The 24,480-nt window shown below is 36.5% G+C and overlaps 1 protein-coding gene across 1 annotated transcript; it reads left to right on the top strand.

Annotated features, from left to right (window-relative positions):
• Positions 1-14: 14 nt before the first annotated feature.
• On the top strand, positions 15-24,474 carry LOC109077453 (collagen alpha-2(V) chain-like). Its single transcript, XM_042725226.1, is given in 58 exon segments — positions 15-281; positions 5,818-6,030; positions 6,191-6,207; positions 6,321-6,353; positions 6,519-6,551; positions 6,677-6,730; positions 6,953-7,042; positions 7,467-7,544; positions 7,647-7,691; positions 7,792-7,845; positions 8,033-8,086; positions 8,241-8,294; positions 9,153-9,206; positions 9,380-9,433; positions 9,540-9,584; positions 9,694-9,747; positions 9,827-9,871; positions 10,495-10,548; positions 10,709-10,807; positions 10,900-10,944; positions 11,126-11,224; positions 11,364-11,417; positions 11,527-11,633; positions 11,772-11,826; positions 12,222-12,320; positions 12,533-12,586; positions 12,884-12,982; positions 13,937-13,990; positions 14,192-14,245; positions 14,414-14,467; positions 15,001-15,054; positions 15,194-15,238; positions 15,329-15,427; positions 15,656-15,763; positions 16,136-16,189; positions 16,343-16,396; positions 16,545-16,598; positions 16,697-16,750; positions 16,849-16,956; positions 17,307-17,360; positions 17,499-17,552; positions 17,689-17,747; positions 17,749-17,845; positions 18,469-18,576; positions 18,760-18,869; positions 18,958-19,011; positions 19,103-19,244; positions 19,391-19,444; positions 19,684-19,791; positions 19,876-19,929; positions 20,031-20,138; positions 20,568-20,605; positions 20,607-20,884; positions 22,613-22,800; positions 22,955-23,197; positions 23,614-23,661; positions 23,663-23,746; positions 24,454-24,474. Coding segments are annotated over 58 exon segments (4,527 nt in total). The 5' UTR covers positions 15-190.
• Positions 24,475-24,480: the final 6 nt, after the last annotated feature.

Genomic DNA, 24,480 nt, shown 5'->3' on the forward strand with positions numbered 1-24,480 from the left:
AGGCTGCAGAACCACAGGGCGGGGGTGCACAGGCTTCCTGGAGTTTCATACAGGAGTGTCTGCACAGAGGCTGGCAGCTGCGCTCTCGGGCACAGTGGGCATCTTGTGGAGCGTATGGTGAAGCTGTGATTTTTTCATAGTCTACCTCTGTGGCAGGCACGCGAAAGGCCTGCGCCTCTTTGTTGCGAAAATGACCTCAGCTTATCACCTCAGGATACCTGTATGGCTGGGGATCTGTTTGGCCCAGGTGTTATTGATCACATGCCAAGATGTCAAGATCGGTGAGTAACCTGTCTCATACTTCACTAACCTGACGGGGATCTGTGTAAAAGAGCGGTACTACTCTGTATATCAGCTGCATGTCTGAAGTACTTTGATGTAAATATGTAGAGAAGTGCTTGAATAGGTCAAAAAAGTTAGATTTACCCTTGTTTACCCCCCTGAATAATCGTACTCTGGACTTCATCATACAATTGTCCTTTCTGGCCTTCTTTACTTGAATATCTGGGAAAAACAAAGACATCACGTCATGTTGTTTTTTTCCCATTGCCCTTAGACAATTCAACTTGGGTGTCTGTGGAAATTATTTATAGATTATTATGATGATAAATATATTTACATGCATTTATAATTAATTTACATTTACATTTAGACCGTTTTGTCTAGACTGTTTAAAATTGTTTGTTCGGTTAAAAAAAAAGGGGAAAAAAATCTAACAGCTAGTTTTTTTTTTTTTAATTTATGCATGAATATGAGTATTTGAGATACTATGATAATATTGTCCTGATTTGCTTTTTTCCCCCTCACCTTTTTATGAGTTTCTCCATATAAGCAGGTTACACCGTTACAGATATAGCTTGATTCATAAACAGGTATATTTACTTCTATTCCTTAAGGAATCTCTTCTTATTAGTATGTTTTATAATAAAATACAATTTCCGTCTCTCTACTTTTAAAATTTACCAAATTAAAATGTGCTACTTGCCGTTGCCGTTTCTTGTAATTTATTTGTGAAATTTACTAGCATATACCTGGGAATGCGAATGGTTTAACCTTAATCGCTACACTAAGTTTTTGTATTTAATGTACTAGTTTTTAGAATTACGTTAATGATCAAAATGATCATTCAACGCCCAAAATTTGAAACTCGTCCTCATTGTTGTTTTCACAACCCCTCTGACTCAGTGTCCTTGCCACTTTAATTTTTGGGGACCGCCCTCATTTAAGTGTTTCCAAACAGACGGGAGCCAGTGGACAAGACCTCATACAGGTATGGAACAACATTAGTGTGAGTAAATGATGACAGAATTTTCATTTTTGGTTAAACTACAGTACAACCTAATTCATCCTATTAAATGTGATCAGTAGTAATGGACGTTGGAAACACACCACAGTAAAGATGTTGTTTTAGTCTCATTTATGTTATGAACAATATTAAAAAGGATATGAGGTGGTGGAATAGCCACATTTCCAAAGCAAGTAAATGCTACTGCTGTAAAGAAAGACCTTCATAACAGGTTTTACTCTAACAGCATCCTTCCCTACTAACTAGCACAATTTGAATTTCTAATTTAGTTAGTTGGCATGGTGAGTTGTATTGTGCTTCTGCTTTGTCAGCTCTATCTGAGTTGGAGACATAATTTCACGGCACGGCCTTGCGAGTAATGATGTGAGGTTTTCATGGACCAAAGCAGGCCACTAATTGTGGTCAAAGTTCTTCCCAAAAGAGATCCTAGACACACCCAACCATGTGGCAAATGGGTTTGCCTGAAATCAAGCAGTGATGTTTTCACATTAGCTTAGGTTAGTCACACTACAGATCAGGTGAAGTTATTGATCAGCATTGTTGGGTAGCTCAGCAGGAATCGATTCAGAGTCAAAACTGACATTGAATTCAAAACCTTTGCATAGTGAATTGAAGCAATCACACTCTAATCATAGTTTAAAGGGATGGTTTACCCAAAAAAGAAGATTCTGTCATCTTTTACTCACCCTCAAGTTGTTTTAAACTTCTTTGAGATTCTTTCGTCTGTTAAAAGAAGATATAAAAGAAGTTTATAGAAAAAAAAAAGAATATATTTTGAAGAATGTTGCTAACCAAACAGTTGCCAGTAGCCATTGACTTCCATATGAAAAAAATAAAATAAAACACACACTACAGAGGTCAATGGCTACCGTCAACTTTTTGGTTACCAGCATTCTTCAAAATATCTACTTTTGTGTTCATCAGAAGAAAGAAAGTTTGTAACAACTTGAGAGTGAGTAAATGAGTGACAGAATTGATATTTTTAGGTGAACGTCTGGTTATGTTCAATTAGTCTGGTCTAATATTGATTTTTTTAGGTGAAGTTTGTTATGGTTTTATAATTAATTATATAAAATAGGGTGTGTTAATTTCTCTTATTAGTTATAGCTTGTAGTGTTTTGTAATGGGAGGGGGTTTTGTCAGCTCATAGTATGTTCTGATAATGGGTTAGTTTGTTGAGGAGAATTTTTTTTTGCTATATTATGAAATATAAAGTGTATTTTATATATGTGAATATATTGTAGAAATGTACATTCCAAAGTGGATATTTTTGTTAAAACCTTCAGGCAGAGGGTGTGCCTTTCACTTTGACAGAAATAAAAGTTAGCCACAGACTAAAGTTAAGCATAACCTATAATAATGGCTGCTGTGGTTTCCTCAAAATAACGCATGTGCTTTTCCACTAAATTGGTACGGAAACCTTTCTTTTCAGAATAGTGTGCTTTGAAAAGGCCAAGTTTCATACAGGATGCAATAGTAGCAGGTGTCCTTCTGACTAGTAAGTTTTATTATTTCAAACCCACTGACGTACTGAAAATAATGTACATTTAATATATTTTAGGCTTTCCATTTAAGATGATGGACTTTAGACATTGCTATGAAATAGTGAAGTTTTAGACGGCATTCCAGCTAGACTGAGTGGAACCGGAAATTCCATCATGTTATGATGAGCAATAATATTTAGCCATTACATTTTAAGGCCCATTTGAAAATTACATTTGGGAAAAAACTACTTCAAAATGATAAGTTTCGGCATTCAGCCACATTTATTTTTATGTTCTACGTTTGTATTTCAAATATTTCTACTTCAAAATGATAAGTTTAATTGGACCTTATATATTCTGTTAATTTGACTTACAAGCTCTAGAATTTTCAAAAGAAAAAGTGAAGAGAAAATTTACTCAGTCTTCTGAATTGCTTGGAATGTTTTTGTGAAACATTTTTTGATTTTACTGATGCATTTGCTGAATGGTGGTTTTTTGTTTGTGTACTGGATTATTTATTAAGTTACATACAAGTTTTATGCAATGCTGTATTGTGTTCCCGTTTTTTGAGGTTTGTGTTGAAGTGTTTTGGATGGTTTTTGGATATTATTGCTTAATTTTTGGTTTATTTAGTTAGCTTTTTTAGTTGTTTAAGGAATTCTTTCCAGTCCTCAGGAGGAGTTTTTTGATGAGTGCATTAAATTTTTGCGTCAGAACTTTTGTTTTCTGTGTGTTGTTTATTTTGTCTGTGATACATCTCTAATCAAGAGTATCACAGCCTGGATCCGTCGCTCAGAAACAGACACAAACAAAACACTGACAACATGAGAGGTTCATCACAAAAAAATGATCTGTATTCTGATTGATGCAATTTATTATGTATTACTCTATAACTATGTTAAAGTATTAAGTGGAAGTTCTTAAACATGCACTTTAACATTTAACATTTCCATAAAGGCTTTCTACTGTGATACTGTCAGTAACCCCTTGTTTGCACATGAAATATGAAAAAAGATGCAATTTAATTTATTTTTACAAAATAGACAATGTTGTATCAAACAGAAACAGTAGGACAGGATAAGATATAAAGATGTAGTGATTCAAGCACAGAGAAAACCTTTGATGTACTGTACAGACCACAGATACCCAAATTTTGTATTTACAAGATTGCCAAGGCGGGCCCCTGATGATTTTTTTTTTTTGCTTTGTTTATATTACAATAGTGAGGGGGAAAACATGCCATTGATTTTCATATATAAATTTTTTATTATTTAAATACATTATTTTTTTTTGTGGTGAAGCGAAGTGTAGAGAATATAAATAAATTTGATTTCGGCTATAATGCAACATTTACTTTGTCAGGTTAAATGTTTGGCCCTTGGAGTCAAAAGTTGGGGCACCTCTGGTATAGACCGGCTACATAATTTGACTTGAAAAAGGTTCAAGAAGATAGATTTTGCTTAAATTAAGAGGTGCATCTTCAATGAACTGAGTGAAAAATGGCTGAGGGCCTCCTGCTGCAAACCTCAATTACAGGGTGTGGCATATAATGTGATCACCAGCTTTGAGGGCAAGCAGAACTGGATGAACGGTGGCCTTGCTCTAGTTCTCATTTTTATACTTTGACTTATAATTATAGTTACTTACATGTCCTGGTCAAGGGCAGATTATGGATCAGGCCAGTAGGACCAGTGCTCTATTACGGGCCTTCATCTGAAGGTTTGCAGTGTACAGATGGTTCTTACTTTATATGAAAAGTTGATATAGACTGATATGTTGAACTGCCACTAACTGTTGCTTGCAATGTGAAATAAATGAAGAAATTAAAAATGATATCCATTCCTAGCTCTCCCTCAACATTAAAACTGCCTTCTGAACTACTATGGTTTGTTTTTGATGTTTTATATAATAACTTCTGCAATATTTTACATTTTTATTTTTTATATTGTTTTAATTGTTGTAATTTTGCTTTTTTAATTTTACCATATTTGGATATTGTACAGTATCTAGCAACTGAGAAGGGACTTCCTTTGAAAATATTAGATTAGATTAAACTAATAGATTACGTTAAAATAGTTTCATTGTAATTCTTGGTTATTACTGCTTATAAAAACTGATATAAGTAAGTAATATGTTAAAATAATAGCCTACACATAAAATGTTTCCATTACCTGAACGATAAACTGAAATAATTTGTGTTTTGAGATATCTAAATTGTCTCTGGTTGCACATAGTCTCTGTAAACTAACTAATTAAATACAGGCTATGTGCCAATCTGATTTATGTTCAGTTAGAAATCTTGAGACTGCTCTGTGCCAGTGCCGTGAGTTTGGGGCGAGACCATCTGCTAGTAGTGCAGAAATTTTACAGCAGCTCTCCTTCAAACAACGGAAGAAACATTCAAGAGTCTAGTGTGATTGTTTTTCTTGTGACAGTGGTGGTACTACTTTGAGACTGTAGAGACAAAATATGTGCTGAGGGATTTATGGTTAGCTCGGTAAGTTTTTGTAAGGACTGTTAGCTGTAAGCAGCACACATTAAGATATATGAAGCAATATCTTGGCAGTAAGTCTGAAGACCAGAGTGGTATTTTAGAATGAAAATATAAACATGAGCACCAGCTCCTGTACTGGGGACAAAAAAATTCTAACGCTAGACTGACCTCTGCTGGCGGATTACATTTATTCAGTAGCGTTCACAGTGCTTTTCTGTTTTTGCCACTTTTAATTTCGCAAAAAAAAAAAAAAAAAAAAAAAAAAATGTAAAAAAAATAATAATAATAATAATAATAATAATAAAATAAATAAAACAATCTCACCTCATAAAAAAGCAAACTGTAAACTAAAAACATAACTGTTGTCCCCATAAAACAGCAAATAACCGATAAAGCATTTTGCCTTTTTTTTTTTTTTTTGTTTTTTTATTTTTTTTATGTGGTTATAGGGCTAATGTGAATGTAATATTTGTGTGTGATAGTGTATGATTGTGTATATATTTATGTTTGTTTTCATTTTCATCTTTGAACAGAGGAGACGAAAAACTGTAAAGATGGTGATCAGAATTATTTAGAAAATGAGATTTGGAAGCCAGAGCCGTGCAGACTGTGTGTATGTGATAAAGGCCAGGTGATCTGTGAGGAGATCCGCTGTGAGGATCCGAAGGGATGCGAAGAGCTCATGATCCCGGAGGGAGAGTGCTGCCCTGTCTGCCAAACCTTCGCCAGCGCGCGTGGAAGGATCGGTGAGATTGACATACACGCTACAGCCGCTAGAGGGCAGACGTCAATTACATTCAGAAAGGGAATTCATTCAGAAGAGTAGGAGAGATAGCTTATTATTTTACATATTTATTATAATTTAGCCTGAATTCATTTCAATTCTATTTTGTGTTTCTTTTTCAGAAACAATTGCGTTTAAGGTATGTGAATGCTTTTAAATGTGAGGCATACAGGTTAACTTTTTAAATGATTTTCATCACAAATTAATATTAATGAAGTTTTGATTAGTCCTGCATGTTTTTTTTTTTTTCAGGGCCAGAAAGGTGAACCTGGTGACGTTCCTTTTGTGAGTCTATAAGATTATGCTTCTGTTCATTGTTTTTGCAATATTTTTTGCCTCATGTGAGAATATGTCATTAGTGGTAATCATGTTATAACATGTTATATATCATGTAATACAGATTTATGCTATTTTATTAGTTTTAATTTATATATTTTATTCCTTTTTTAGATTGCGGGACTACCTGGACGCCCAGGAGCAATGGTGAAAAATAATAATGTGCACACACACATAAAGGCTACCTCTAACCTTTTATTTTTCCCAGAATCCCCATTCTTTGAAATGTCAATCAAAGTGAAGTCCATTATATTGTGTGTCATATCAAACAGGGTCCCCCAGGAGCAGATGGCCGACCTGGATATCCAGGAAGCAAAGGAAGACGAGTATGTGGCATCAACCAGTAGCCTCTATAGTAACTGATATTCTTTGATATGGTTATTTCACCCCAGAAACACATTAAAGTTATGTATAAATAGTGGCTTTCTCTCTTTTTTATCACATGGAAAGTACTGTAAATTATGGCTCATCAATTTTACTGTGAGTGAATGTAGAGTCGTAATGTAGTAAATGTAGTTAAATTGTGACAATACAATATGTTTTGTGAAGGTGTCCCAGGTCCACCTGGTTTTGATGGAGAGCCAGGTGTCCCAGGCATGCCAGGTGAGCCCGGTCCTGTAGGCAATTCACTGCCTGGGGTGAGTAATATTGTTTATTCATGTTTTGTTATCCTGTATTTGTTACATTCATAATCAGTGATTTGAACTGTAAAATGTGATCCTCTTATCTGAATGATGAATGTTATTACTAATCAGGATAAAAATTTAAAAAGTTAATGGTAAAAAGGTGTAAAAAAATAATCCCTAATTTTGTATAATATTATTCTTTAATATGAAAAATTAAAGATATTATTGTGTAGATTTTTATAAAAATTTTGGTTTAGATTTTATTTAACATTCTAATGAAGGTTTAAAATTGTGGTTTTTTTTCAAAAACTTGCCTGAATGTGTTTTTTTCCTCATTTTTTTATAATGTTTTATATCTATTTGTTTTTATAGTAAGAGAAGTGTGTGTTGTGTGTGTTTTTTTTTTTTTAATTTTATTTTATTTTTATTTTTACAGAGTCAGTTTTCTTCTCAAATGGCCTCTGGATTCCAGGATGGGAAGCTTGGAATGTCGGCGATGGTCTCTGGAGCACCGGTAAGGATCTTTCCACATTGAGAAATGACTTTTCAATTAATATTTAGCTGGATAGTCATATATACCCACAAAACAGAGATAAAACGTATTTGCTCTGTTCAGGGTGAAACAGGACCAAGAGGTCATCCAGGCCCACCAGGTCCACCAGTAAGTTATCTCAAGATTGGTGTTGTGTATATGCAGTGAATTCCTTTCTTCACCTTGCATGGTTTTCCAAATTTCCATTTTTATTCACTGTGTCACTCAGGGGCCAACAGGAGCACAAGGTGCGCCAGGAGATGCGGGTGATCCTGGACCTATGGTAAGACTAAAAATGCAGAGACGTTTCTAATGTGTAAAGTGTATGATACATAGTTGAAAAATACAGGTAAATATTTTAATTGTACCTGTAGGTTTCTAATATTCATTAGAGAAACTGACCATGCTGTGCAGTTAAAAAAATATCACTTTACTGTACAATGCAATAAAGTTTTTTTTTTTCTTTGTAGGGCTCTTTTGGTCCAAGGGGACCAGATGGTCCTCCTGGAAAACCTGGCCCAGATGTGAGTTGACCAACAATTAACCCAGTGATTTCATTATTTAACCATCACAGTGAAGAAGTACATTCAATATGGAGTCAAATGCTGTCAAATTTTACAGTGCTAACATAAGTAAGTTAAGCTTTTGATAACACAAGCTTATTCCTCTCTTCAACAGGGTGAGCCTGGACCCCCCGGAAATACAGGAGAAAAAGGATTCCCTGGCTCTGCAGTAAGACAGTGCTGCTGTTTTCAGTCCTGTTTTACAGTGTTTCAAGTTCAAAGAAGTAAAAAAAAAAAAAAGTTTTGTTCCCTCTAAATATGTGCAGAGAGCTTTATGATCTCCACCTGTTCAAACCATAATAGGAGGGGTCATATAAATATTGTACTTGTGCTTTGAAAAGCCAAAAAAAAAAAAAAAAACTTTTTTGACACCAGAATGTTGATGATCCGGCATTTAACAGGATGGGCTAAATGAGCTATGTGAACCAACCAAACCCTGATTTATAAATCTTGGTTTAATTTATGAACAGTGTAATTTTTGAAAATAATTATTTCCACAATCTCTGGCAACGTAATCTTCTGTTACCGTAAAATTCCACAAATGTGGGGAATGCTTTTGAATGTTGATTCCTGATCTAAATGGACTAAAATACTAAAATATGCTCTTACTGATGAGAAACTGATGTATAGGCTGTCAAGTGATGTTGAGGAGTTCCAGACCACAATGTCAAGCAGACTCAAATACAAATCAAAGGCTTTAATTAGAGTACAACTCATTTATAATAATTACAAGATGACTCAAGCTGTACACAAGAAAGAACAAGTGAGCAGAGAGAAAAAAAATCTAACTGAAAAAGCGCAACTTAGATGATGGCAAATTAAACACAGATGTAAACATTGACTGATTAATTTGAGGGAGCTAAAGGCCCTTAACACAAACTATAAGACTCCATGGTGCCAACTAGTGGCCCGCAGACTGAACTACTGTGCAGCTCTATCCTTAACACAAATGAAAACATCAGATGAATGCTGTTGATATGATATGATATGTTTAGTGCAATGGTACCAATGATAATTTGTTCCATAGGGCTCCAGAGGGTTTCCAGGATTACCAGGCCAATCTGGGATGAAAGGTCAAATGGTGGGTTAGGTTAAAACTTCCTTCTCAAAACACTGATTAGTTTGCCATTCACTCTTTGCACTGGTCACTAATTACTTCTTAATATATTTTAGTATCTATCATTATAAAATGTACAAACCAAGTACATAATCATGTATTAAGTTTGCTTCTGATGAATCCCATCCCCATTTTAGGGTCATCCAGGTCTGCAGGGTGCGAAAGGAGAACCAGGTGCAGTGGGGTCAAAGGTCAGAGACCACATATTTGAAGCCAACAAATTCAATATAAATGGTTTTCATGTGTCCCTGTGGTTTGACTGTCTTAGCAAATGCCACTTTCTTTTCATGATCAAAGGGAGAATCAGGAACTCCTGGTGGCATGGGACTTGTGGGTCCACAGGTATGGAGCACTTTGGGATTGCAATTCTGATTGCAGTGTTTCATTTACACTGATCTTTATTGGATTTAACAAAACCACACTTTTTTGATGCTTATATTGTACTCTAAAGGGCCCGACTGGCATGCCTGGTGAGAGAGGACGCATCGGTCCAACAGGGCCTGTGGTAAGTGATTACATTTACAAATTTTGCTTTGGTGGTATTATATATTCCATCAGTAAATCAAAATGTTTTCTGTTTTTAGGGAAGGCGTGGTCTTTCAGGAAACGTGGGAAAACCAGGTCCATTGGTATGTGAATAAGAGTAACACCTCCACCACTTCTACCGTTCTACACATTCACTTCTGACGAAATACCTTGAAAGACATACACTAATGTTCAAAGGTCTGGGGATAATTCGATTATATTAATGCTTTTGAAAAAGGTGTCTAATGCTCACCAATGCTGCATTTATTTGATCAAAAATGCAGTAAAAACAATAATATAATAATATAATATAATATCAGTTAATATGAATTTTCAGCATCCATTATTCCACTCTTCAATGTCAAACCATCCTTTAAAAAATCACTCTAAAAAAAAACTGATTTCTTATTATAATCAAGGTTGAATTTTTTTTTGTTGAAACCAAATTGCATGTTTTTCAGGATTCTTTGATGAATAGGAAGTTCAAAAGAACAGCATTTATTGAAAACAGAAATCTTTTGTAACATTATAAAAGTCTTTAATATCACTTTTGATCAATTTAATGCATCCTGGCTGAATAGTGTGTTAATTTTAAAGTAAAAAAAACCTTACTGACCCCAAACATTTATAGGGTAGTGCATATCTGACATTATATTCAAAGATGTGGAGTATGTTCTATTAATGAAGACTGATATGTTATCTAACCTGACACTTATATCATTTACAGGGCCCGATGGGAATTGCTGGAACCCCAGGATTTCCTGGTGGCCCAGGCATGAAGGTACGTCTGATTCATGCTTACTGTATGAACCATGTTATGCAAATTGTCACACCTTTAACTTTTTGATACATTATTATAGTTTTTTTTTTTAGTTATGGCAACACAAAAAAAAAGTACAAAAAGTGAGGAATCAAGCACACTCTTTTTAAACATTGCGCAGGGTGAAGCAGGAGCCACAGGTCCACGAGGTACCAGCGGACTCCAAGGCCCAAGAGGAGAACCGGGCCGGCAAGGTTCACCTGGACAGCAGGGCAACCAGGTGCAGTCTCACCTGTCCTGTTATTTAGAAAATGGCTGCATTTTAATGATTTGTGTATTGAATGGTCTCCATAATATTGATGCCATTTTTAGGGACCATCAGGAACAGACGGCACTCCTGGAGTTAAAGGACCACCAGTAAGTTCCTAAAACACTCATCAAAGAATGCAATTTAATATACTGATTATTTGCACATTAATTACTTATCATATTGTGTGTTTATTAAAATTCAGAATTTCAAGTGTAACATTGCTATTGTTGCTTATTCTTCGGGTTATGGTTCTGAAGAAACCACTACTTCTTAATTTGTTAATTGTAGGGCATCCCAGGTGTGCAAGGCCCTGTTGGACTGAATGGACAGCCTGGCCCACCTGGACCTCAAGGATCAACTGGACATCCAGGGGCCAAGGGCCAAGTGGTAATGACAAAACGTGCAAAATGTAATATTATAACCATAGCGGAACTCACTTTTTCTTCTTTATGTATATTTGAGGTGGAGCACTTGATAGATAGATTACATATACTTTGCTCATTAATATATTTCATGTATATCAAAGGGTGACCTTGGCTCCCCTGGTTTTAAAGGAGAACCTGGAGCTAAAGGAGAACTTGTAAGTACTGACAACATTCAGGTGCCTTAAAATCATTTTCTCATAATTGACAGAAATAATGCCATCAGAACATTCATCCAATGATAAAATGGCATATCATCTGTTGTAGGGCCCACCTGGTGTTCAAGGAGAAATGGGGCCAATGGGAGAGGAAGGAAAGCGAGGCCCAAGAGGAGACGCAGGGGCCATTGGACCCCCGGGCCCAGCTGGAGAAAGAGTGAGTGCCATTACATTATTGTGAATAACTAACATGCAAGTCTTCATGTTCAATGTGACTATTGCAGGGTGTTTTTTTTTTCTGTGACGTCTTTACATGTTTGTTCAATACAATAATATTTAATGTTTTATATTTTCAGGAGCTCCAGGTAACCGCGGGTTCCCAGGAGCTGATGGTTTGCCAGGTCAAAAGGTTAGAAACATACTAAATAATGGTCAATAAGGTTTTAAAGGCACCTAAAATTGCCAGCAATGCCACCACATATCTACTGTAAAATAATACTTAAAAATACTTAAAATACTACTACAGCATTTATTAATCTTCATGTTCATGTTCATGTTAATCTCAGAATTTACTACATTTTAAAACTGAATGTTGTATCTTGTTTACATTAGATAATGCACTGTAAACTCACATGCATATTTTTATTAACTAACTTTAACAAAATGCTGTAAAAATGAATTGCTCATTGGAAGTTTATGTTAGTTAATGTATTAATTAATGCTAACAAATGAGAGCAAAATGATTAATTTGTTTTCTCAAGGTCATTCCTTACACATACTGTGTCCTCTCTGTAATGTCTGCAGGGAGCACAGGGTGAACGTGGTGTCCCAGGCTCATCGGGGCCTAAAGGTGCAACTGGAGACCCTGGCCGACCTGGGGAAACAGGAATTACAGGGGCGAGGGTTAGTAAAATGAATATTCTGTATATTTGTATTACCCTGTGTATAGTGCCATGCTGTTATATCATAATTATTTTCTGTGATTTGTTTGTACTTTGTTACTTTGCTTTAACAGTAGTGCATGCTATTGCTGGTACTTTTATTTTGCTCAGATGGTATTGAGTCCACATTATTAAAGGTGTTCACGTACTGTATTATGTGTCATGTCTCTTTAGGGCTTAACTGGCATTCTTGGAATGCAAGGTGCAGAGGGGAAGATAGGCCCACAGGTAATATATGCACTTTTCGCTTGATTTAATCTTGTTATTCCTTCCTATTATATACCTTCTTAAAACAGGTCTTTAAACTCCTCAGTTTGTAGTCCTATTTGAACCAGTGGTTCCTCTGGGAATCTCCGTGAGAAAATTAGATGAACTACACACATGTAAACTCGCATCCTTCTGGAATTAGCTTTCTGGATTGGCCTATTGTTATGGCTGAACAGCTCCAAATCACTATGCATTTAAAACAACACTTTGGTGAGTTCTGCCATCTCACTTTCTGATGAGAATGGTGTTTTTTCTTAGGGAGCACCAGGAGATGATGGGAATCCAGGTACAGCAGGGTCTACGGGAACAAGAGGTGCAGCAGGACCCATGGGTTTGCCTGGACCTAAAGGCTTCAGTGTAACTCCCTATTATATGTATATTTATGAAACAGCCATAAGATAATATTTTAAATATTATTGACATGTGTCACACTGTATATCTCATAACACTTTCAGAGCAAAGAGTATATCAGGGTGATTCTTCTGTTAGAGGGACTTTCTGTCCCCGAATTAATATGCTTTTAAATATTTAGAACAACAATGAAAAAAAAAAAAAATAGTCTTATCGCAAAGGATATATTATGGCAACTGAAATTTTGCATTTACCAGAATTACACTATTTTGGGCTTGTCAACTATTCTGACATTTTAACTTCCCCTGCAAATGTTAAAACTGTAAGAAATTATATATATATATATATATATATATATATATATATATATATATATATATATATATATATATATATATATATTCTGTAACGGTTTGTGGCTAGTAAAAGCATACAACGCAGGCGTAATACAATATACAGTCTTTAATTATAATCCACAAAGCAAACACAAGGAATCAAGGAGCAGGGAAGCACAACACACTGACACAACTAATAGCAGACAAAGGACCAGGGGAAAATATGAATGGAGACAAACAAGATAATTAATAAACACAGGTGGAAATGAATGAACTAATCAGAACACAGGAAATTACATTGAAATTACATTACATTGAAAGCCCTTTGAAGGATAATGATGGCCACTGACTAGATCTTTATTTAAGGATGTCACAAATGTTTTAATACAGATGAAACATTATTTGAAGATGTTTCAGAAGATAAAAGTGCATGTAATGGATGAATTACCCATTAATATTATAGTTAACATGTTAAGCTACAAATAATCCATACTATAAATAGAGAGTCTATAAAGATGACTTTTATAATGACATTTTTATGGGCAGTCAGTCACCTTCATCTTGTGTTTACCTATTATGAAATTATGATTATTATGATTATGATTTTTTTTTTTTGAATATTCAGGGTGATCCAGGGAAAGCAGGAGAGGCAGGATCACCAGGAGCTTCAGGACAAAGAGTGAGTGCAATTATTGTCATGGCAACCTTAAAACATACTGTAATATTTCACAACAAGCTATTATAAATGTCATTCTCTTTTTGCGTAAATGCTTCTGTTGTAGTATTTCAGATGGCCTGTCAGTGCTGGTATTGTATAGTGTAGTGATTTAAAAGTCAAGTCAATCATTATGATTTGATATGATGGTTATGATTCCTGCAGGGACCTAATGGAAAAGATGGAGAAGAAGGTCCAGCGGGAACACCAGGACCTCTGGTGAGTCTTCCAATTAATAATTTATGCCAAATTTGTGGCTATTTATATTTTCTGTATATTTATAGATTTCTCAGCTATCTCAGCTACATCAAGTTACACCTCTGAGTGGTACAGTATTAAGAGGAGGAGCTTGCAAAAAATGATTGGGTTTATTGTATTTCTTTTCAGGGAGTAGCAGGAAAGAGAGGAGAACAGGGACCTCCTGGACTAACTGGCTTCCAAGTATGTTCTTTTTTTCGGTTATGGTTCCAGTCAGAGATGATTTTAAACATGGCCCTCACTCTCCACACAGTCAATGTTTAAATGCTCTTAAAGGGGTCATACTTTAAGAAAGATTCCTTGATGTTATCATATAAATGTGTTTGATGTATTAACAGCAAGTTGTAGGCCTCAAATTTCCTCCCTAGTCCAAAAAGACCAAATCAAGCAAAACCAGTTCATTGTGAAATCCCAGGATTTTTGAGAAGATTGAAAGTGAGGATTATTTGTTTGATGTTGAGTGATTTGGTTCACATAAACACATAAAATGTGGGGAAACTGGTCAAACATTGTACTGCACCTGCTTGTGTGTAGCACCTGCTGATCTGCATGAAATCATTTTTGGTATGGACTTGACTAACAATTTATGTAGACCTCGGGGACACAAATAAAAAATTAAAAATATAATCAATCCTTAAATATTTTATATATCTGTAGGTAAATTTGATATGATTAATTCCTGGAAGAGCTACATTTTTATTATGCTAAAATTGTAGGGTTTGCCTGGACCCCCAGGCCCACCAGGAGAGTCAGGAAAACCAGGGGATGAGGTGAGTTCATCATTTCTTTGTGCTTTTTTACCTGATCGCTGTATTCTATGCGTGTCATTTCTGCTGGTGAGGAAGAATACAAACTGACTGAGAATTGGAATTATTAAAGAACTTTATGACATTTATTTTTTACCCTCAGGGTATCCATGGAGAGGCTGGTGGTGCAGGGCAGACTGGTCCAAGGGTGAGCCTATTGTACTTACACTTCAGTGTATCAGTGCACAGCTTTTAAAAGTCCACATAAGCAATCTCCCGGTGTTTTTATCCACCGTAGGGTGAACGTGGAACCCCAGGAGAGAGAGGTGAACCTGGTCCTAATGGGTTACCAGGACAAAAAGGAAGCCCAGGAACCCCTGGACCTGACGGTCCCAAGGTTAGAACCAGATTTTTACTCAACATCAACAGCTGCACTGCTCTATGCATGCATTTAGCTCCTAAAAGATGACTGAATAACACCACTTATGTAACCGTACCAAATAAAAGGAATACATTAACTGGAAGTTTTTACCATGGTAAAAAAAAAAAAAAAAAAAAAACTTTATTGTAGTTTTTATGTACAACAACATCATGATAATTTTGATACACATTAATGGCTTTGCAGGGTAAACCAGGTCCAGCTGGAACTGTTGGAGAACCAGGACCACCAGGCCTACAGGGCATGCCAGGAGAGAGAGGAATAACTGGACCAGCCGGACCTAAAGGAGAAAGTGTGAGTGTGGCTCTGAGAGATAAGAGAAAACGGGTCTGCTTAATCAAAGGCTTTGGCACATTTTAAACATTTGCACATGCATAACAAACCCAGTATAGATTTTAGTTTCATTCCTTGCAAACAGTGCAACAATATTGCATATATTAAATGCCTTGGTGGGTAAAGCTCTGTGAGGCATGACGGTTGACATTTACTGGATGCCCCCTAATATCCTCAGGCAGGAAGTTAATATTCTCTGATTAATATAATCTGTGAAACATTTTCTGTGTGGCACTGTGAAGTAGAGAAGGAAACCACATCTGTAACACATCAAGTAGAATTCTCTGGTTTTTTTCTTATTGATTTGTTTTAATACTCTATCTATTTTCTCAGGGTGCAATGGGTGACAGAGGGGCAGAAGGGGCGGCTGGCAATGATGGGGCTCGAGTGAGTGAGACAGAGCCATAATAAACTGGATAAAATTGAGCCTAACAGTCAATCATTCTGAATTTAAAAATATCCACATTCAAATTTATTATCCATTTCTTAATACAGCAGGGGTTATAAAGTCACTAAATAAAATGTCATCAATGTCTGTAGGGATTACCTGGTCCTGTTGGACCTGTTGGACCAGCTGGCCCACCTGGGGAGAAGGTTTGATTTGTTTTTTGTTTATTACTTTTTTTTTACCAAAATACTAAGACTTTGATGTTTCTTTTTTTTTCTTAAAAGAACTGATTAAAAAGTAAATTTTACAGCTGTTGCTACTTAGATGTACTCAGAACTGATTGTTCAATTACAGGGAGAACAAGGCCCAAGAGGCCCTGCTGGATCTCCAGGCTCTAGAGCAATGGCTGTGAGTAGAGCAGTTTACAGGAGAAATCCTGACCTTTTTTGTTTGTTGAAGTTCTTTTCTCATGTTGTTCACAATTCTATTGATATATTGTGTTTTAGGGCTCACCTGGTGAGCCAGGTCCTACTGGTCCAGTTGGGTTCGCTGGACCTCCCGTAAGTGCATCCATCCATTCATCCACCCATAACAAACATATATATATTTTTTAAATAATAGGGTATGAGTTATAAATATTGCCATGTTTTTATGCTAGGGTCCTGATGGTCAGCCCGGAGTTAAAGGTGAAACTGGAGAGGAAGGTGCAAAGGGCGAGGCTGGATCTCCAGGGCCTCGGGGAATGGCAGGAAAACCTGGACCACAGGTGAGCAAAAGAATTGATATATGATCAAAAGTGACAGTAAAAACTGTCAGTTTTTTATCTGTATTAATCAGAGAATTATATATATATATTTCTAATCAATTTCTTATCAAAAGTTGGGTTATATATATATATATATATATACCACACATTATGTATATAAACCTTGATATATATATATATATATATATATATATTATATATATATATATATATATCTATATATATATATAATATATATTATATATATATATATATATATATAAAATCCAACTTTTGAATCATAGTGTGTATATGTATAGACTATATTGGTCCCGTAGGAAAAAAAATGTATAAACATAGTGTTTTTTTAGGGAGTGGTTGGAATTACGGGCCTCAAAGGTGGCAGAGGAACTCAAGGAGCAGCTGTAAGTTACAAAAAATCAAAGTATCAAAATCATTCTTTATCAACTTGGACAAACCCAGAAATGCTACTCATTCAATCTGTCTTACTACTTTCTTCCTGACTTTTGTGGAATCCTCTTTGGTTTCTTCTTTTTGTAAAAGGTCCCAGTGGTTTCCCTGGATCCCCAGGAGGTGTCGGCCCACCAGGCTCTGCTGTGAGTGATTCCATAATACGGATTTAACCCACAAAGCAGTGCTTAACAGCTAGTCCTTTAAATCGTATTTGCAATGTATTAGATACTTTTTGACCAATAAAACATATATGGACTCTTACACTGATATTATTTTCAGGGTCCAGTTGGTGAGCCTGGTCCTATCGGAGCCCCAGGTAAAGAGGGCCCACCTGGGCTTGGAACCTGGAGGTCATGGCCGCCAGGGGGAGCGTGGAAACCCTGGACCTGCTGGTAGCCCTGGAGACAAAGGTGAACCAGGAGAGGACGGACTGCCAGTATGTTATACCTTATTACTCAAATTTGAATTTTTGCAGGATGGTTTTTGGATTGTCATTCATATATTAAAAAAATTATATCCTACAGAATTAAAATTAAATAATTCAATCATGACAACTCTCAGTGATGGATATGACAATGTTAATGTATTTGGTCTTGGGGGAATAGATCTGCTACGCTGCTGCTGAATTGCTGCTGCTGTTGGTTATTGGTGTAGTTGTAGATTATTTCTACTGCTGCAAGCAAGTACAGGAACTTGCTACTGCCAATGCATACGGCAATACGGTGCCATGAGTATTTAAGACATACTGCTGCTGCACAAATAGCATATAAAATAACCCATAGCAGATCTATACAGGCACAGCTGGGGAAGGTGGAGGGTTTCAGTGAAACTTTGAAAGCGCGCTGCAGGAATCTCAAGTGAATTCTAGCCAGCCATATAAATGCTAGGCAGTAAGCTCATTGGCTGCATATGCAGCATGAACCAATCAGCTTATGTCAAGTTGTTTAACTCTCTGAAATATCATCATTTACAGTAACAACCCGTCAGCCTGCGCCATCTAGAGTTTCATGACTGAACTATATATATCTAAAACTTATATTTTTCTTTAACTTAACAAAGTGCCCAGATGGGCCACCAGGACCTGCTGGAACTCCAGGACAGAGGGGACTTGTAGGTCTACCTGGAATGAGAGGAGAGCGTGGTATGGCTGGCCTTCCTGGACCTGCGGTAGGTCACACCTTCTACCATCTTGTTATAAAAGCAAATATTTCAAAATGTGTCTTTTTAAAATGACATTTCTCAGCCTCTAGTTAGTTGGTTGGCTAATTAGTCAAAGATGATGATAATGTCTCTCACATGCCAAAAGTTAACTTCTTTGACTCCTCATCCCATCTGTTTGGTTTTTTTAAGGGTCAACCAGGAAAAGCTGGCACCCCAGGTCCTCAAGGAACCAAAGGTGGTGCTGGACCAGTTGGTTTGCCAGGGGCAGCTGGACCCAGAGGAGAGATGCTGGCCCAGAGTTATGATATGTTAGGGTGAAAAAACACAGTCAAGATGATTGATTACCTTATACAAAACATTATCTTAATGAATTCGTTCTTAAATTAGGGTTTGGCTGGAGCTGATGGAATTCAAGGAGCTGATGGCATCATTGGACCCAGAGTACGAACCCATTCATCATCGGACACAGTCTTATTAAAAACTGTTTAACCAAATAGGACCAAGTTCAAATGATGTGTTAACTTGCTTTCAGGGTGACAGAGGAGTCCCAGGACCAGAGGGTCTTGCAGGTGGTCAGGGAGCACCAGGAACCCCAGGACCTGTTGGAACACCTGGAGATCCAGGACAGAGAGGAGATCAGGTTTATTTCCCGTTTCAATCGCAGATATTTCACAGCAGATTGGTGTTTAATAAATGTATTTTTAAAAGCTTGTAAACTGACATTTTTTTGCATAATGTAATGTAACAAATGTAATGTATTTGAAATAGATATGTTGTATTTTTATTTTATTCAATTTTTATTGGTTGACTTTGCTGACAGGGTGCAAGAGGTCCACCTGGTCCTGATGGTCAAGCAGGAACCAGAGGGAAAAAAGTAAGTCTGCATATTTACATACTGATACTGGTAACTTTATCATTTTCATATATAAAATACAATTAAATGATTGCAAATGAGACATCCACTTAAATTAAATCAACTCTGAATGTGCACAATAGAAATATTTGAAAAAGAAAACGTGTTATCTCATTAGATGTCAATTTGTGGAAACAACACAAGTGGAACCTACAACTTGTTTTATCAAACAAGCGTAAATTTCTTCTAATCAACCTTAGGGGCCACAAGGACCAATGGGAGATAAAGGTGATAAAGGAGATGCGGGTGAGAGAGGTCAGAAGGGCCATCGTGGCTTCACTGGACTCCATGGGCTTCCTGGAAGTTCAGTACGTATAATGCACAATATGTCACCTGTCACACAATGCAGTAACTACCTTCTGATAATCATCTGTCAATCATTTCCCTCCAGGGGTGCTCCAGGGGATGATGGTCCTATAGGAATCATCGGACCAAGTGGTCAAAGAGTGAGCAACAGATTCAAATATCACTTCAATTTAAATTCTCAAAGCACCAGAAATACACATACATGTTGAACAGAATTTAATACTGAACATGTCATTATTAGGGACCCCCTGGCCTGTTTGGTCCAGCAGGAAAAGAAGGAGATATGGGTTCACCTGGAGCAGTGGGGGCTCCTGGATCTCGAGGTGCCCCTGGTGATATTGGACCTGAGGTGAGGCATGAGATTTATGTCTACGGTGCATTTTATATATGTTATGAGATTGGATCTTCTTGCTGAAACCAGTCTATGGAAGTTTGCTGAACTTTGCTGGACTAGAGAGGTTTGGGCATTTTTCACATGTGACCAGCTGAACAGTTGTTTTGTTCATACTGAGAACCAGCTAAACTCGCTGAAAAACAACTAAAGTTGTTTTTAAGCAGGGGTGTGCATTCAATCACTGTCTTGGATGCACCAAAAAACTACAATTTGTAATGTGTTTACATTTCTCTTTTAGCAATTACCAGTTTTCCTTCCTTAATGACTCATAGTCATATACAATTTGTAGGTCATGACTCATAATCACGATTACTTACTAAATGCTACTAATGTGTTTAGATGTTTCTAAAATTGCATAAACAGTATTCACACGTCTGTCTGTAGGGACCACCTGGAGAACCCGGCCCAGCTGGACCCCCAGGTTCCTGGCCCCCCTACAGCTGCTGTGGATGACCTTTTTGGAACAAACTTCGACCTTGTTGAATTCGAGCCAGAGGAACCTCAACCACCCCCAGAGTTCAACGAGGATGAGGCAAGACCCAATAACGGATCTGATGCGGTTCGGGTCGACAGTGAGGTTCACTTGTCTCTGAAGAGCTTGGGAAGTCAGCTGGACAGCATGCGCAGTCCTGATGGCACTCGCCAATATCCTGCCCGCACGTGTCAGGACCTGAAGCAGTGCTATCCTCTGAAGAAGAGCGGTGCGTGAGACAAACAGACACACAGTTTAGAAGTAGCTCTGAACTGCTTTAGTTTTTACTGACCCTGATCAGCATGAACTGGTATACCTTGGTTTTCATGTATGATACATCTCTGTATAATTCACAAAAAATGAAAATTTAATAATCATTTATTCACCCTTTTGACATTCCAAACCCAAATTACTTAATTTTGTAGAAAAAGGAGAAATTTAAGTCATCCACTCTTATGACTTTTGAGAGTCCTCTGAAGTGAAAGACGTCATGATGCATCTTGACATGCTGTATTTCAATGAGCTGTGGAGATTGATTTCAATTTTGCCCTGTTCCAAGCTCTTGTATGGCTTCAGAATGCTTGTAATATAACACACCATGCTTCATTGTGTTTTGCAGTAACCCAAACTTCTCTTAAAAAAAAAAAAAAAAAAAAGCTTCATAAGATATCAAGTCTTTCTATTAAGAGAATGTTTTGAATGCAAAGTGCATTTTGTCTTATTGCACTGGCAGATTTGGTTAACTAGTTTTAAGTCTAATTTTAAACGGAAAAAATCAAGTAAAAATAAATAAAAGACAAAATACAGTTTGTATCAGAATACATTCCCTGAAAAAAGGTTTAATACAACATGCACTTTTTTTTCAGGTAAAATTATTTTTTTTCTAAGGATGTTTAGATATTTGACTGAAAAACTTGTATAAACTTTTATGGTGGCTTTTTTGTTATACCATTTTTAGAGCTCCTGTTGCCAAAACACTTATATTGTAAGAAAAAGACCCAATAACTACTTCTGTGTTCCACAGAAGAAAAAAGATCAAATGGGTTTGGAATAACAAGAGTAAAACATTTAGTTACTGTTTAAAACTAGGGCTTATAACAGAATGATTATTTACTTATTATTTATAAGAATATTTTATTATATTAATGTCCTTAACACTTTATGTTGTGACAACCCTACAAAATATATTTTGGCAAAGTCTTCATTTTTTCTCAAATGTTCTGTAAACCACTTTGTGGCCCGTTTTTTTTTTTTTTTTTTTTTGCTGGTTTTTTAAAAGAAAGTGTGTGTGTGTGTGTTTGTTTTGTGTGTGTGTGTGTCAATATCATGAAAAAAGGAAACACCGGAACTGAATATTACAGATTTTTAACCACAACATAATTGTAGATGGGTTTAAACACATTTTTAATATCTCATTTATGTAATTAACACAGTTATAGAACACCCGAAGGCATTGTGTGAGAAAGTAATCTCCTGCCAATAAATAAAATTTGTAGAAATAATTAGAGGCAGTGCAATTAAAAAAACAGTGTTCCTTAGCAGAAATAAACAAGAATTGCCTTAACTGCAGGATAGAAAGACAGAACCACAGCTAATCAATAAAAAAGGTTATGTTGTATCTGACAGGAATTACCTGCATGATTCCCAATTCCCATGTCAGGCCTAAAACAAATCATAAGCATGCTTGCGCTACCTATATTAGGAAACTGATGGGTGGTCATCTGCCAGTGAGCTGAAACTAAACCTGGATAATTATCCAGATCACTCGAATTAGCCCACACCAAAGATTTAATCAACAATATTCAAAATCCATTAATCCAAATCATATATGTAAAGAAAAACCACACAAGAGTTAGAATCTAGTGTGAGGTACATGATAGAATCAAAAAGAATGATTTTTTTTATGCCAGTGTATATATGAGGATTAAGTATAACTTCTTTTCCCAATGTATTACAGGTGAATACTGGATAGACCCAAATGAGGGCAGCCCTAGAGATGCCATCCAAGTGTACTGTAACATGGAAATGGGGGAGACATGTATACCTGCCAACCCTGCCAGCATCCCACGAAAGAACTGGTGGACTTCACACTCCAGCATACCAAAACCAGTCTGGTTTGGGACAATCATAAACCGGGGAACTAAGGTTAAAATGATTACAATGATGACCATTTCAGTAAAAAAAAAAAAAGAAGAAATTACAATTAAATAAAGTAAAAAATGTTGCCCTGTATTCCTGTACAAATACAGTATGTGGTTAAATTTACTGTATACCGTGACCTTTTATTACTCTTCTTCAGTTCACCTATGGAAACAAAGAGACACCAGCTAACGCTGTAATCCGTCCAGTGAGATTTCTCCGTCTGCTATCAAAGGAAGCAGCACAGACCGTCACCTATCACTGCAAAAACAGTGTGGCCTATAAAGATGAGAAGAACAGCAATCTGAAGAAGGCTTTAGTCCTAAAGTCTTCTGATGGACAGGACATCACTGCTTATAGCAACAACCGTCTGGAGTACACAGTCTCAGAGGATGGCTGCTCTGTATGTTCAGATTTTTGACTTTATATTGTTGACAACAGTTATTATTTACATAAAAATGGGAATTGGTCTTGGGGGTTGCTACTTTACAAACTGCTGACTGTAGTAGTTATCTACTATCAAGATACCCTTTAAAAATGAATCTACACTACATTAAAACTACTTTACAAACTGCTGACTGTAGTAGTTATCTACTATCAAGATACCCTTTAAAAATGAATCTACACTATATATATTACTATCAAGATACCCTTTAAAAATGAATCTACACTACATTATTTTGAAAGAAGTATCGTATGCTCACCAAGCCCGCATTTATTTGATCAAAAATACAATAAAAACAGTAAAACTGAAATATTATTAAAATGCTGCCAATGAAAAACAACCTCACTATTGTTCCTCTTTGTTCTTCCCACCAGAAACCCAACGGTGAATGGGGCAAGACCGTCTTTGAGTTCCGCACACACAAAAACCTTCACGGCTGCCATTGTGGACTTGGCTCCAGTGGACGTAGGTGGCAAAGATCAGGAGTTTGGCATTGATATCGGCCATGTGTGCTCTCATGAAACCAGGATAAAAGCAGCATCATTTCAACTTGAGCACTCTGCTAGTACAGTATTTATTGTCGAACACCGACTGTAAGGGCCTTGAGGAATGTCTGACCTTTATTTCATGATTATTCATGACGGTTTCCCACAAGCCTGTGGTGTACGAGTGCATGAAAGACAATATGGACCTTCTAATTTATACTTTATACGCCAGGTGTTATAAAAAGTGGTGTGAAAACATTCATTGAAATTAATTGAAAAAGTCCATGTCTTGCCTGTCTAATCTGGGATTTTTTGTTTGAAGATGTTGTTAACTCTTAAATCACAATCATTTCAAGTGGATTTTGAAGGTCAAGTGGATAGATGAGAGAGATAAGTTTGTTTGTGTTGTATTAAAGTGGGATAATTATTCAGGACAGCATATCTGCATTCAATTCACCAGCAGTTCTCTTCCATGCCCAAAAACTACTGTCTTTGGTTGATAGCAAACTGTGGGACGGATAATTCATTTAAAACTTAATTATTAATGAGAACTCACACAAAAACCAATGCTGGTCTCATTAAAAGGTTCATTAGCCCATAATACAGGACAAAGAACATTTTTCTTATCCAGCTTTTTTCCAGCCACAGGGGGTGGGGGGGTGGGGCATTGGGGATTGGCCTTTCTTGGTAATGAATGCCAAATTAAACATTTGAATTCCTTTTCAACAGACCTCTATTGATTTACCATGAATAAAT

The sequence above is a fragment of the Cyprinus carpio genome, chromosome B6 (assembly GCF_018340385.1).
Source record: "Cyprinus carpio isolate SPL01 chromosome B6, ASM1834038v1, whole genome shotgun sequence".
NCBI classification, from domain to species: Eukaryota; Metazoa; Chordata; class Actinopteri; order Cypriniformes; family Cyprinidae; genus Cyprinus; species Cyprinus carpio.